At 42.9% G+C, this 13,314-nt stretch overlaps 2 protein-coding genes across 3 annotated transcripts; one reads left to right on the top strand and one right to left on the bottom strand.

Moving 5' to 3' along the window:
• Window positions 1-52: 52 nt before the first annotated feature.
• znf518a (zinc finger protein 518A) lies at window positions 53-5,373 on the bottom strand. 2 transcript variants are annotated; one of them, XM_058064149.2, is made up of 4 exons: window positions 5,242-5,348; window positions 4,591-4,664; window positions 1,486-3,516; window positions 53-1,094 (listed from the first exon to the last, which is right to left on the bottom strand). In XM_058064149.2, the coding sequence occupies exons 3-4, from the start codon at window positions 3,500-3,502 to the stop codon at window positions 469-471; spliced, it is 2,643 nt and encodes an 880-aa protein (XP_057920132.2). In that variant the 5' UTR covers window positions 3,503-3,516; window positions 4,591-4,664; window positions 5,242-5,348; the 3' UTR covers window positions 53-468. The 2 variants fall into 2 exon arrangements, with proteins under 2 accessions (XP_057920132.2, XP_057920133.2); XM_058064150.2 differs by lacking the exon at window positions 4,591-4,664 and having other exon boundaries at window positions 5,242-5,373.
• Window positions 5,374-7,359: 1,986 nt separating this feature from the next.
• Window positions 7,360-11,509, top strand: ccnj (cyclin J). The gene is made up of 6 exons (XM_058062636.2): window positions 7,360-7,533; window positions 7,751-7,843; window positions 8,851-9,061; window positions 9,194-9,493; window positions 10,307-10,466; window positions 10,639-11,509. Exons 2-6 carry the CDS (start codon window positions 7,775-7,777, stop codon window positions 10,946-10,948), a joined length of 1,050 nt encoding a protein of 349 aa, XP_057918619.2. The 5' UTR covers window positions 7,360-7,533; window positions 7,751-7,774; the 3' UTR covers window positions 10,949-11,509.
• The last annotated feature ends 1,805 nt before the right edge of the window (window positions 11,510-13,314 follow it).

Here is a 13,314-nt window from a genome sequence, read left to right as displayed (position 1 = left end):
CATAAATAAATGTTGAATAAAACAGCTTATTGTCTTTTTTGTTTTGTTTATATATATATATATATATATTTACACAATACAGGATTTTGGTATATCTGAGTAATATGTGGGTCTCAGCATCCCATTCCAAAAACATAAATATTTTACATACCACATTGTGTAGCCTTACCCGTACATCGACTCTGATTGTGTGGCAATTTATAAACATTAACAGTGTTTTCTAAAAAGGTGACAGTGTATTTAAATAAGCAAACACCAAGACCTCGATGAAATATCACGTTCTCGTGACATCACAAATGAATCCATCCACAAGAGAGATGACGCTACTCCAACTGGGCGAGACAAAAGGTAAAACGTTACCCTGAGAATGTCCAGGCTGTGAGACCGCGGTTAATTAAGACGTGAGAGGCTGATTGTCATCCATTGTATTGCAAAGTCGTCCTTTGTTTTCCAGTGTGCGAGACGTTATTAAACGTTTTCACAGTTTGGCCTTTTCCAGTCCATCAAGTGTCGCTGCCGATGGACCATCCACACCTCTTGCTTCTCAAAGATCCTGCCGCAAAACCAGCAACTGAATTTCTTTGCCACGTCCCTGCCGGGAGAAACTGGATCCAGCACCTCGTACTTCTTCCTGCCGAGTCTCCGCAGTCGCAGTTTGAGAGTAAATCTCTCCTGGATTAAGTTCTCCCCGTGCCAGGGTGGTCGGGTGTGAGTGTTTCCGGGGTCATTTGTCACAGAGAGAGCGTTTAGGGTGCTACGAGACAGGATGACTTTCCGCACCTCTCCTTTGTACCGGTTGACCACCTCCATGATCTTGGCCACCTCGGGGATGTCAGCATCCGGGTGATTGAGCACCACAACGGGCTGGTCTCTCAGCGGGCGCCTTATCAGCTGAGAGGGGCTTATGGCTACCAACTTCAGGGTCCTTTCCAGGTTTTTTGGGACGGGCCGGCTGCATCCATTGGCCGGCCACGGGTCCCGTTGGATGGCTTTCTCCATTGGAGGGTCTGCATTGCTGAGGAGGTTCGGGCAGGAGTCTGGAGGCACTTCTCTAACATGGTCGGCGAGCCTTACTTCTCCGGGGTTTATCATACCTGAGAGATTACATTTGGAAACAGAAAGTTAATCAATAAGTAATAAAGAAATAACTTTATACTATATGTATCTCTGTGTCCAAACTTTTTCCACCCAAGGCCCCATCGTGGAAAATGAAAGGCTGCAAGGGCCACTTTGGTATTTTGTAAATGTTCTTCTATGACTTTAACCTCTTCTTATATTTCTTATATTAAGACTTCAAAAACACTTTTTCATATTTAAAGTCTATGCTACAAAAATAGCAAAATAGCTTTGCTCTTGTCAAATTGCTGCAGGTTTTTCCATTTTTGCTGCTGTTTTTTTTTTTTCCTTGTCAAATGCTATTTTTAGAATGCCCCTCGGGCCGCACTTTGCACACCCCTGCTCTATAGAAATCGTTTGCAAGCTTACCCTGTTGCGTAATCGTCGGTTGTGAAGGAGGGGGAGACTTGCTGTAGCGGCCGTGAGTGGCTCCATCATCGGCTGACACACGGCTGTCCGGGACGCCACTCGAGGGGGGGTGCTGCGAGCCGTCGGGACACGCCTCTACAGAAGTGGCTGTTGGATTTGACGGCCTGATCTTGTCAAGATGTGCTTCCGAGATGTGTAGCGATTCCTTTGCGTCATCCCACTTCCCTGCATGCGGCAAGAAGGAATCCTTAGCAGCACAAAGTGGAGGCCGCCCGGTCCCTGGTGGGGCACGTGCTGAGGTGATGGCTTCACTGGTGGCTTGCTGATCAGTCTTGTGTGTTGCGTCCTGTACTGGTTTGGTGTGCTGGTCCTGCATTGGACTGGCGTCCGATGGGCTTTGTGACACCCACTGCCTCCCTTTTACAGGATTCTTCTTCAACACGATCTTTAAGGCTAATCCTGAGGTTCCTTTCGTCGTCTTCTTCTTAGATTTGGACTTCCTTTTCCTTCTCTTGTTTTTTGGTCTCTCTTTATCAGCGCATTTCTCCTCTTGGCTCTCCTTTACGATCAGCGGCTCATCGGGTAAACCATTTCCCTCCACATGGGGTTGTTTATGTTTATCCAAGTCGGCCTTTAATTCCTGATTCTCTCGGTTTTCCAGAATCTGGATGCACTTGGGTGGGTCACTGTGGGTCAAAATTAATGCGTCTTCACTTAGTTTTGTTTCACCCTGCAGGCAACGTGGATCATCATTCAGAATGACTTGACCTCCATTTTGACCAGCAGCAGCAGCAGCAGCAGCGCCTTCGGGGAAATGGCATTCTTTTTCCGTTTCCTCCATCATCTTCAGTCTTTTGGCATAGGTGGCACCGTTCTGGGCCACTGTTATCTTGTTCTGCACCGTGAGGACCGTGAGGTCGGCCGAGTCTGACATGATGCCATTCTCTGATTTGGAATGGATGCTAATGTCTTGGGGGACATTAGACAGAACCGATTTCAGAGCCTTGGTCCATTTCTGGTCACCCTTGTCTCCGGCGACAGATTTCATTAAAAATTGCTGGGTCTCCTCTAGTGTATTTTGGGGGTCAGACAAATGGCAGTATTTATCCAAAAAGTCTCTCCCTGGCAGAGAAAGGCAGTCCTGTCTTAACCAGCACATGTCCCTCACGGCGCTCCTTGTCAACCTCTGCTTCGCTTGCAGGTCCTTGGATTTTCTTGCTATGGAACGGACTTCCTCCTTTCTCTGGTTGCCATTCTGGCGGTGATTTGCATTAACGTGCTTAGCGAGCTTCCACTTCTGAGATGCTTCATAGTTGCAGTGTGGACAACATAAAGTTTGAGTCGTCGTTATGGACCCTAACTGAACGTTGTCCTTCTTGTGCAGATCAATCTCGTTGACTCTTTGAAGGCCAAAATGCTGGACGCACAGATGCTCTAAAAATCCAGTCACGTCACCGGTGGTGAATCTGTGACACAGTTCACATGAATATTTGCCATTTTGGCAGTGACGCGTAGTGAGGTGTGTGCACAGCTCGGACCACGTGCGTTTCACGTTGTCATTACAAATGCTGCAGCTGGAAAAGGTGTCCTTGTGGCTTAACAGATGAACCTGAAGGTAGGAGAACTTGTGTGTGTTAAAAGAGCACATGTGACAAGAAAAAACAGGAGGGCTTCCTCTGTGGTTTTCCTCAAAGTGCCTTACTAAGTCTTTGGGAACGTATTCCAAGTTGCTCTTGCATTGTGTGCACGTAAACCTGAGTGCATTTATACTATTGTTTGTCCAGCATTCACTCTGCGGCGCCTCGAGGGCGGGCTTCTTGGACGAAGGCCACTCTGTGCTTTGCTCACATTTCTCCGGTATCTTCTTTGGTCCATTTTGAGCTTCACGTTGCATAGTTGGGATCTGAGGTGCACGCTTCTTGCGGCGGAACCTTTTGCGCCAAACTCTATTCCTCTTGCGTGCACACCTCTTTTTATTTGACGCAGGGGTAGCCGGGCGAACATCCATCAAATCCATTTGTTTAGAGTTTTCTGAAAACGCACACAAAATCTATTACATTTCAAAGAAATATTGCATTGTGTCACATTTATCACAGTTTAGACCTCACCGTGATTAGTCTGGTGCTTGTGTGTCTCAACAAACATTCCAGTTGCATTACTGACACTTGGTGACCAGTGTTGTTGTTACGTTTACATGCACTACTTACTCTGATGAAAAGGTGCTACTCTCTTAGCTCCAAATAACCCAATAAAAGTTTCAGAGAACAGAACAGAATCGCAGAATTGGATGAATAAAAACCAAATTTATTGGTAATCTTGGAATCGCACAGAACCTGACATCATATGAATAAAATGCTGTGGCGAGAGGAAGAGAACAGGTTTTATGTTATGTACTGCTGTTATTGATGTTGCCGTCTACCTAGCATGAGTGACCAACAAAATCCAGGCATGCGTGATCTTCATAGTAATTTAAAGGTGAATACAAAAACAGGTTTGGTCGGCAGTAAACTGCGGTTGCACCACAGCAGGCGTGATGGGAAGGGGAGGCTGGTGGAAATTCTTGTGGAAGGACATAATTTCCCTCATTTTCTCAGAACACGTCACTTTATTGTATAATTTTTACATTGCAAATGCTGACAGGTATGTGCATGATTTAAATGCCATGTCTTTATTACAAACACAGATGTCTGTTTTACTTCTGTTATTAACTGACAAATCTGTATTCTGTGTTGCCTTTTACACAAAGTTAGACGTTTTTGGAGATGCATGTTAGGGTTCAGCGCCAGCCGGGCCCGCTTACGCAGAAGCGTGAAAGTGATGCCATAACATCTTTGCCACTTATATCACTGGCATATTTAACCCTGTCCGTGCAGATAACATCCGCTACACTGTCTGGGTTCAAATGCTGCACGCCTGTGCACTAAGACACGCAATAAAGTTAGGCGGAATGGTGGAGATTCACACAACATTTGATAGTTGCTGCTGAGGTATGAAAAAACAATAGTTTTTGGCCTGACAATAAATTGTTGTTGAGACATAAGTGTCATACAACAAAGAGGGGGTGTCTAGACATTCAGGCACCCCATATTTCTGCTCCATGCCCACCTGTTGCTGGCCGTAGTTCAACTCGCTCTGCGTGGATTTATAATTATTTCTCAGACGGCAAAAAGACGGAACTCCTACAAGATAAGTTGCAGGACACTGCAGTTACGCAGACCTGCTTTGAATGAATATGAATTCTACTTGACCACTATATACAGTTGATACAGTACGGCGCAATTAAATGTGTAAAAAAAACCGCAAATGCACGCATTTTTTAAGCAACACAAGTCGCCAAAGTTGTCTAGTCCAAGCAGCCTCATCGTAGAGTGGGGCGGCCATTGTAGTTTAACTTAACCACAACAAAGTGACGAGACTGTAAGCGGCAGACGCTTAGGGAATTGGCGAGTGACGACAAAATACCCTCCAGTAAAAGACCTAACACGGTTTCACTTCACATGAACACCCGTTCTGCGGGTCTACTGTCGAGCTAACGTTGGAAATGTTTGGAGTTGTAGCGTTTTGTTGATGTGAAATAACGTGACGCACCAATCGCTAACACAGCCGAAATAACTTGAGGAATATGGAGCGTAACGACAAAGTTACGATACATCCACATTTTAACTCCGCGTTGCCGTAATGCTGTACACAAAGCGACCACAATGTGCACACGTAAATCAAAGCAGCCGTTATTAATATAATTATCTCGGTTTTTACCTTTTCTTTTGTGGAGAGCTTGACAGCTCAGCGAGTGGCAGCCATGATGCTTTCATCCGGGGATTACAGCCTCAGTCTGAGCCCCCTTAGCCTTTAGCCTTTAGCCTTTAGCCTTTAGCCTGATGCCACCGACTGGATGGAAGCTAATTAACGCGGAATGTTATCAATTTATCATTTATCGGCAATATAACAACCACAATCCTATCCCACAACTCTCTTTGGCGCACACAAAATATAATATTCGCTGATTAATGTAATATTTAGCAGACTTTCCAAGTATACTGTGTAGAATTGTGAAAGTGTAGCCATAAAATGCTACTTATTGTAGTTATGTTAAGCAATTTCAAAATAAATCAAATAGTTGATTATGTTTGCATATGACGCTTAGTGATATATGCGAAAAATCATATTACTTTGGTCACTTTGGTCTTTGCTCTTTTTTGCCCATTTTTGCTGCTTTTTATTGTTCCAAATATTTAAACATTTAGATATTTTGTAATAACATTAGTCACATAATATTATAACGTTCCCGCAACCAAATTGTTCAAAATTTTAAATTTTTATTTTATTTTATGAGCTACACGGTGGTCGAGTGGTTTGCACGCAGGCCTCAAAGCTAGGAGACCTGAGTTCAATTCCACCCTTGGCCGTGTCTCTGGAGTTTGCATGTTCTCCCCGTGCATGCGTGGCTTTTCTCCGGGTACTCCGGTTTCCTCCCACATTCCAAAAACATGCTAGGTTAATTGGCCATTCCAAATTGTCCATAGGTATGAATGTGAGTGTGAATGGTTGTTTGTCTATATGTGCCCTGGGATTGGCTGGCCACCAGTACAGGGTGGACCCCACCTCTCGCCTGAAGACAGCTGGGATAGGCTCCAGCACCCCCGTGAAATGATTTATTAATATATTTGTGAAATACTGTGACAGAGTGAAGCCGTAAAATAATATTACTGATTTAGTTTTATGCATGAAAACAATGAGAGAAAAAATGAAGTGTTGTGAAAGCTGAATGGCGAATATGCAGGAGTGGATTGTACTGTTTGCGTTGTGTAGCTAATGACATCGTGCTACTCCTAAACAATGCCTCTTCCCATTTACATCTGTTTTCCTTTACCATGCTAACAAAACAAGAAATAACATGCCAGCTCTCTGAATTATTTGACCAAACCTTTTCTCCCAAGAACGCATACCCACACTTACTACCCAGTTATGCTAACTAGCAACAACTGTAAATTGATTTTCAGTGTGACTTGAGAAAAGAAGAAAAAAAAACACTTATGCTCGTCTCATCAGTCTGAGTTCTATAACAGTAATGGTTTCATAAGGTAACAACTTGCTAAAGTAGAACCCCCCCCCTCTCAAATGACCACCCGGGAGACAACAATGTCCCTCAGGGCGGTATTGTTTCTGTTCCCTTTGTCAGTATTAAAATGAGTGAAATTGGAGCCTGTATGTAGATAATCTCTAAATCAGCTGCAGGGGAAGAAACAGACATAAAGTTGAGAAATTCACTTGAACGAAATTGAAGTATTAGCATGAAAGGTGAGAAGAAATTTCCCCACTGAGGGACGAATAAAGGCATATCTTAATCTTAAGAAAGTTAGCTTGTGTGACGTACACTGACTGGCCTTGAGCCAAGTTGCCAGTCACTACAAAACATTTTTTTATTATGCTCCAGTTCTCTGTGATATATATTAATGAAATATCTGTATTTTAAAGCAATGACAAAATATTTCTGTTGACTTCCAAGTTGCAATAACTCGAATTGTCACACACTTCCGGTGTATAATGCATCATTATTGCTAGGAGTTGTCAATGCTAGCCAGTGATTGAATGATAACATCCCTTGCTGACTTTTCATTGGCTGAGCTGGTAGTACCCGACATTGTGCTGCTTTCAAGGACAAACTGAAATTGAGTAAAATCGAAAAAGTAAAGTTAAACAGATTTTGGTAAAATCAAATCAAACATGTGCAAGCTTTAAATGTATTTTGGAGAGGTCAAAATGACGTAAAAGTACTTACACATTAGCAATGTAATATTTTAGAAATTTTGACTCACATTTGAGTATAGTCAGACGCGTTTCTCTATGTTATTGATGTGGTCTCACCTTGATGTCGGTATTTCCGGTGGCCGCGAAGGCCACAGCTGTGTTTGCTGTGCTCATGCAAAGTCACGAAGCGTCACTGACTGATTACAACAACGAGCGCAGCGAACGAGCATGTTCGTCGAGTATAAATTGGAGTTTACTCCGGCGAAACGAGCCGCTACATTCTCTACATGTGCTCACTAGGTGAGTTAGCTTTTCAACCACTCCCTATTTCATACTTTAACACAAATGAATGAGCAAATGAATGAGCCGCCGTTGCTGCTAGCGTGAACAGTCACGGCTATTGCCTGGCACGCCATAAAGTTTTTTTGTTCCACAAGCAGAGGCGTCGTTTCCCCACGAAGTGTGCTTTAACCCCACCGTGAATGACTCTTAGCACATTTTACGCTTGGCTTTACAGAGGTTTCCAAAGCCCCTGTGTTAAATGGAGCTAGAGGACCATTGGTGGAAAGGACAACTGGCTGCAGATATTTACCAGGCGCTGCGTTACAAAGTGAGTGGTCATACTTGTTGAATTCCTAGAAGGAGCCATCAATCAAGCTGCTTTTTTTCGTTTATGATCATGATGAGTGTGTTTCAAAGGATGTTCTGATTAATGTCCACACATTGTTGACAACCCCTGAGCTTTGTAACGGTCAACAAAACATCTCTGGAATGTGCTATCCAATTTAAACAAATATTTGTTCCCAGGGTCAGATCTCTCATTGTTGTCAAGTTTCCTCCAATGACCTTGGAATTTGGCAAGGATCTTAATGCTGAATGAAATGGAGCTGTTGAGATGGGATGGTCCGCTTTATTAAATATTAGAGATGTCCAAAGTGTGACCTGTGGGGGCACAACAAACCGAATCGGCTATAATTGTACAAGAATAGAGTGGAAAATCTGAGGAGAAAAAGTTGTGATTTTCCAAAAATAATGTCATATTATGAGGAAAGATTTTAGTAGCATGAAGGTGAAATATTAAAGAAAAAAGACGACATAATTTTTCAAAGGTATAATATGAGAAATAAACAGAACAAAAATATGTAATATTAGAATAAAGTTATAATAGAAGAAAATATACAAAAAATAAGTTCAAATAGTTGTGAATTATTGTAATGTGAAAAAAGTTGAATAGCATACATTTGAAGTATTAAAGACAAAATTAAGTCGCAATATTAAGCTCAACAAAATAAAGTTGTTTTTGGGAAAAGTTGTAATATGGGAATAAAGTCCAAATATTGAATACAATTTACAAATATTTTTGAAGAAGACAGTTGAAATATTTGGAAAATGTAACAAAAATACAACAGCAGGATTGGGGGGAGGGGCGGGGTAACAGCACAAACTTTTTAAGCCCTGGCATTATCACGGCCGTGTTATGGAGCGCCAAGAGACTGTTAGGATTCCCTACGTTTTCATATGGCATGAGTGTGCATAGCTGTATGACAGAATGAGGCTAGTGTGGATTTACAGCGTGGAAGCTGCGTATTCTCAAAACCGCATTATGTCGTCAAGCAGGAGCTCAAGCTGCCCACCTTCAAAGGCCAGTCTCCCCAGCTCAACCTGAGGCGATACTTTGCAGACCTCATCGCCATTGTCAGCAACCACTTCCGGTTGTGTCCTGCAGCCAGACACCTGGCCGTCTACCTGCTGGACCTCTTTATGGACCGCTATGACGTCACGGTGCAGCAGCTTCACATGGTCTCACTCTCTTGTCTTCTTTTGGCCAGTAAGTGTGCGACTGAGACTGAGGCTGTGTCTCAATTTCACGCTCAAGTGTGTTGGAAATGAGACACAGCCGACGTTCGGTGACGGAGACCCGCGTTTTCATTCATCGTAACGCACTGATCTCTTCCTACAGGTAAATTTGAGGAAAGGGAGGACAGGGTACCCAAGCTGGAGACCCTAAACAGCCTGGGCTGCATGAGCTCCATGAACCTGGTCTTGACCAAGCAAGCTTTACTCCATATGGAGCTTTTCCTACTGGAATCCTTCCAGTGGAACTTGTACCTTCCCACGGCGGCCCATTTCATCGACTACTACCTCTCTATTGCAGTCCATGAGGGAGATCTCCACGACGGCTGGCCGATGACCTGTTTGGAGAAGACTAAACTCTACATGGCTAAATATGCTGATTACTTTCTGGAGGTTTCCTTACAAGGTAAATTACAGTTATGCTCTTTTACTTTACTCTTATTTGGGAAAAAGTGATTATTGAAGGAGCTCTGCGGTTCTGAAAGTGAGGCAACCCTGATGAGGATAAGCGGTAGATGGATGTAGATCTATTCTATGGAAAAGGTATCCTTAAATTACAGTAATCCCTTGTTGCTTGGAATGTCATGGCTTCACACAATTACGTTTTTTTAAATATATTCATTCATAAATCTTGCAGTTTTATGGTTGCATAATTAAGCATCTTTTTTGTTAAATAAATTAGCCATTTTAAAATGGCAAAATGACATGTAATACACAATCTGAGGGATAATAATAAGAAGTTGAATTGAATTTTAGCTTGGTGCAGAGCGTTGTCAGGGATAGAACATGCAAACTTCATAGTCACGCTGCTAGCGATGGAACTTTTATGTAAAACGGAGGAGATTGATTGTCAGGTCCACAGTCCCGTAGCAGGACACGCAACACAATGAATGGGTTCTCCTCAACACAATACAAGTTCATATACTGTAAAGAGAAAAAAAAGCTGCTTCTGGTAGTCCCTTGTACGTAACCCTCTTGTGGGTATCTACTGTATTGGAAAATTTAACGCACTAATTATCAAGCAGTGGAATCGTGCTGTTTTTTTTTTCCCTCTGGACACAAAGTTGATCTTTGTCCGTTTTGACATGTTTCCCATTTGTCGCATAATAACAAAGAAATTGTGGAAAAATGGACTTCAATTAAATATGATATGCACTTTATTGCACTGTGTTTATTAACATGATTTTTTTTTAATCTGATAATTTGTCTTGTTCCCTAGATCATGTGTTTTTGTGTTTTGCACCCTCTCTGGTTGCTGCTGCCTGCGTTTCCGCCTCCCGCCTCATCCTGCACTTGTCCCCGACATGGCCCCCCCGACTGCAGTGCCTCACAAGTTATACCTGGGACAACTTGGTCCCATGTGCTGAGAAACTCCTCATGTGGGTATCTTGGATTGCTGGAGCTCAGATGACGTATTGAACGTATGAACGTGTATTCTATGCTTTTATGATAAATATCTGCTGCCAGGACCATGTTTAGCGTGTCGCCATTGTCATCGCGCAGAATGCTTTAACTAGCCAACGTTTCACTCTTTGTCCTTGTTTTGTTCAGCGCACACGACAGCGACGTCAAAGAGGCCAACAAACAGAAGTGCCAGCCGCAACAGCCGGGTCAGTCGGTGTACCGTAGTTCAGGCCAGGCAGCCACCGTGGCTCAGTACCTGCACCGGCCCGGCATGCAGTACCCGCAGCGAGCTACACAGCCAGCCGTAGCGCCAAACCACAGAGCCGCCTCCTATCTAGGCCACACCAATAGCCTGCATGCCCCCAACGCCGCCTCGCTGGAACCAAAGTCTAACATTCCCAACGGGGCTTACCAAGTCGGCATGCATTATGCTTGTGCACCATGCTTTGAGAGATGAGTTACTCATTACTGTAGGATGATAAGGTCTCCTTCTTGGTACGAGGCAGCATTACACCGAACGAAAAGGCGTGTTTTAATTTGAAGGGACCCGTTGTGCTCGGTGTGACGCTTTGCAGCACACGGTGTAAGCTACGTGCAATACGCAGGCTCGCTTGCATGCTCTGTAGGCGTTTCCTGTGGAGAGCCAGTATTAGATTTTTGTTCAAGGTAATTGATGACTGTTACGAGCGCTGTGATTGGAGTAGCACTGGAGACTTTGCACAGCTCTAGTATTTATTTAAGCCAAAATACCTCCGAAGTATCTAGCAGCCCACCTTGTTGCTAAAATGAGGCCAGGAGCAGCGCAGATTTCATGCCTGTTTGTGTTGAGCGGCATTTCTTGAGCATAGATTGTGTACGTTTTCTGTACCTCTAACTTTTTCTTTTTTTTTTTTTTTTTGACTTGTGAACTGTAGAAAAAATCTTGACAGTTATTTTGCAGAGAAATGTGCTGCTCTTCTGTACACAGATTATTTCAGTGCTGTGCACTAACGATAGTTTTAATAAAATATAAATCTCTTGGTTGAACTGGAAGTCTGTTTCTTGAATGCTTAAAATCACCCAAGAAATGTGAATACAGTGCTCATACACTAAGGGAATCGAACTAACAATACAATGAAATCCCAATTGACCCTTGAGGTTTTCAGTTTGCTGGAATAATACAGTTGGACAACTCTCCAACTTGGTTTTGTACGCAGTGGTTTCACATATTTTCTTAATTTTTTCCAGGTTGATTTGTCTTCTCATAGTGTTGCATCCCTTCCAATACATTTGTTGCATTACAAGATGCTTTGCTGACATTTGCATTGATCCCAGACAAGAACAGAGTCAAAGGTAAAAAAAAAAATAGTAACCTTGGTTAGTGTCTCCATACAGCGAGATCCATTCAGACCTTCATGTTTTGCCGTGAGTTATTTATTGAATTCAATCATGTTTCTCGACTCAAGTCACGAGCCAAAATGAAGCCCATGAAAGTTGCCAATAGTGTTTTGATAGCCGGCCAGAAACGCTGTTGTGTCTTTGTCTCATATCTTCAATGAAGGTAATCCCTTTCATTCGGCATTTATTTGCAATTGGAATTGCTTTAAACGTGTAAAACTATAAAAACTTGTTTTGTGTTAACATTTTGGAGACTTGTGTAGTAGCTGTGTTAGTCAGCCAAGAACTGGAGGCAACCGCTGAGTACTGGCACGATGCTGACCGCCGGTTCCTGTTTCCAAGGTTCATTTATTTTCTACTGCTTATCCTCATGAGGGGGGGCTGGAGCCTATCCCAGTCTTGAGGCAAGAGTGGCCAGCCAATCACAGGGCACATATAGACAAACAACCATTCCCACCCACAGACAATTTGGAGCCCTGTGTGTACCCCGCCTCTCGCCTGAATACAGCTGGGATAGGCTCCAGCACCCCCGCGACCCCCGTGAGGATAAGCAGTAGAAAATGGATGAATGACTGAATGAATCCTACTTAACAAAAATTCCCTTATCACAGTCTGGTCTGGAACCAATTAACCACAATAAACGTGGGGTTGCTTTGTTTCCACTTGTGTTCCAGAAGTTTGCACCATTTTTCACACCATTGTGTGTGTGTGAACACACAAAGTTGGTCTTTGATTTGGATTAAAAAAAAGATTGGCTGGGGTTCACTTTCATCTAAATAGGAACTGATAGTACTCCAAACTGCACTGCACTGTGCTTATTTTAGCGATTGCATAACCATGTTTCATAACCAAAATGCTAAAACAGACTGGATGCTCATTATGTGACACTGCCCACAACCTCTCAGATTTTCTTTCTACATTTGTGTTTGTGTTAGCACATCTGCCTCACAGGTGCTTCTGGCTTCAAATATGTTTCTGTGTGGAGTTTGCATGTTCTCCTGGTGCTTGTGTGGGTTTTCTTTGCAGGATACACATTTCTTCCCACAGTCCGGAAACATACATGTCAGGTTCATTGGAAACTAGAAATGGTTTTGTCTTGTGCCGTGATTGACGTTTTAATACAAAATGTCCTATTTAATTCACTGGTCAACAGTTGCAGAGGTGGGTTCAGCACCATGGTCAGCTCTACGCCCCATTTGCAATTTATTTAATGTAAACTAAAAATATCTAAATTCAAGCATGAAAAATAGAAAGGAAAACATCGGAACAGTTGTGAATATTTCAAATAATAACGTTTGGAAACAAAGCTGCATGTCCAAAAAACTGTGCAAACTACGTTTTTATTTGTTTCTTTGTGCACACACGAAAATACGTCAATTTGTTAACGTGGTCTCTTTTTTTACATCGACGATATGAAATAATAGATTACGCTTCAAAGATTAAAAA

The sequence above is a fragment of the Doryrhamphus excisus genome, linkage group LG10 (genome assembly GCF_037039965.1).
Source record: "Doryrhamphus excisus strain RoL-2023G ecotype Guam linkage group LG10, RoL_Dexc_Guam_v1.1, whole genome shotgun sequence".
NCBI classification, from domain to species: domain Eukaryota; kingdom Metazoa; phylum Chordata; class Actinopteri; order Syngnathiformes; family Syngnathidae; genus Doryrhamphus; species Doryrhamphus excisus.
Note: the sequence above shows the minus strand (reverse complement) of the source record. Positions and strands in the feature narration are given on the sequence as shown.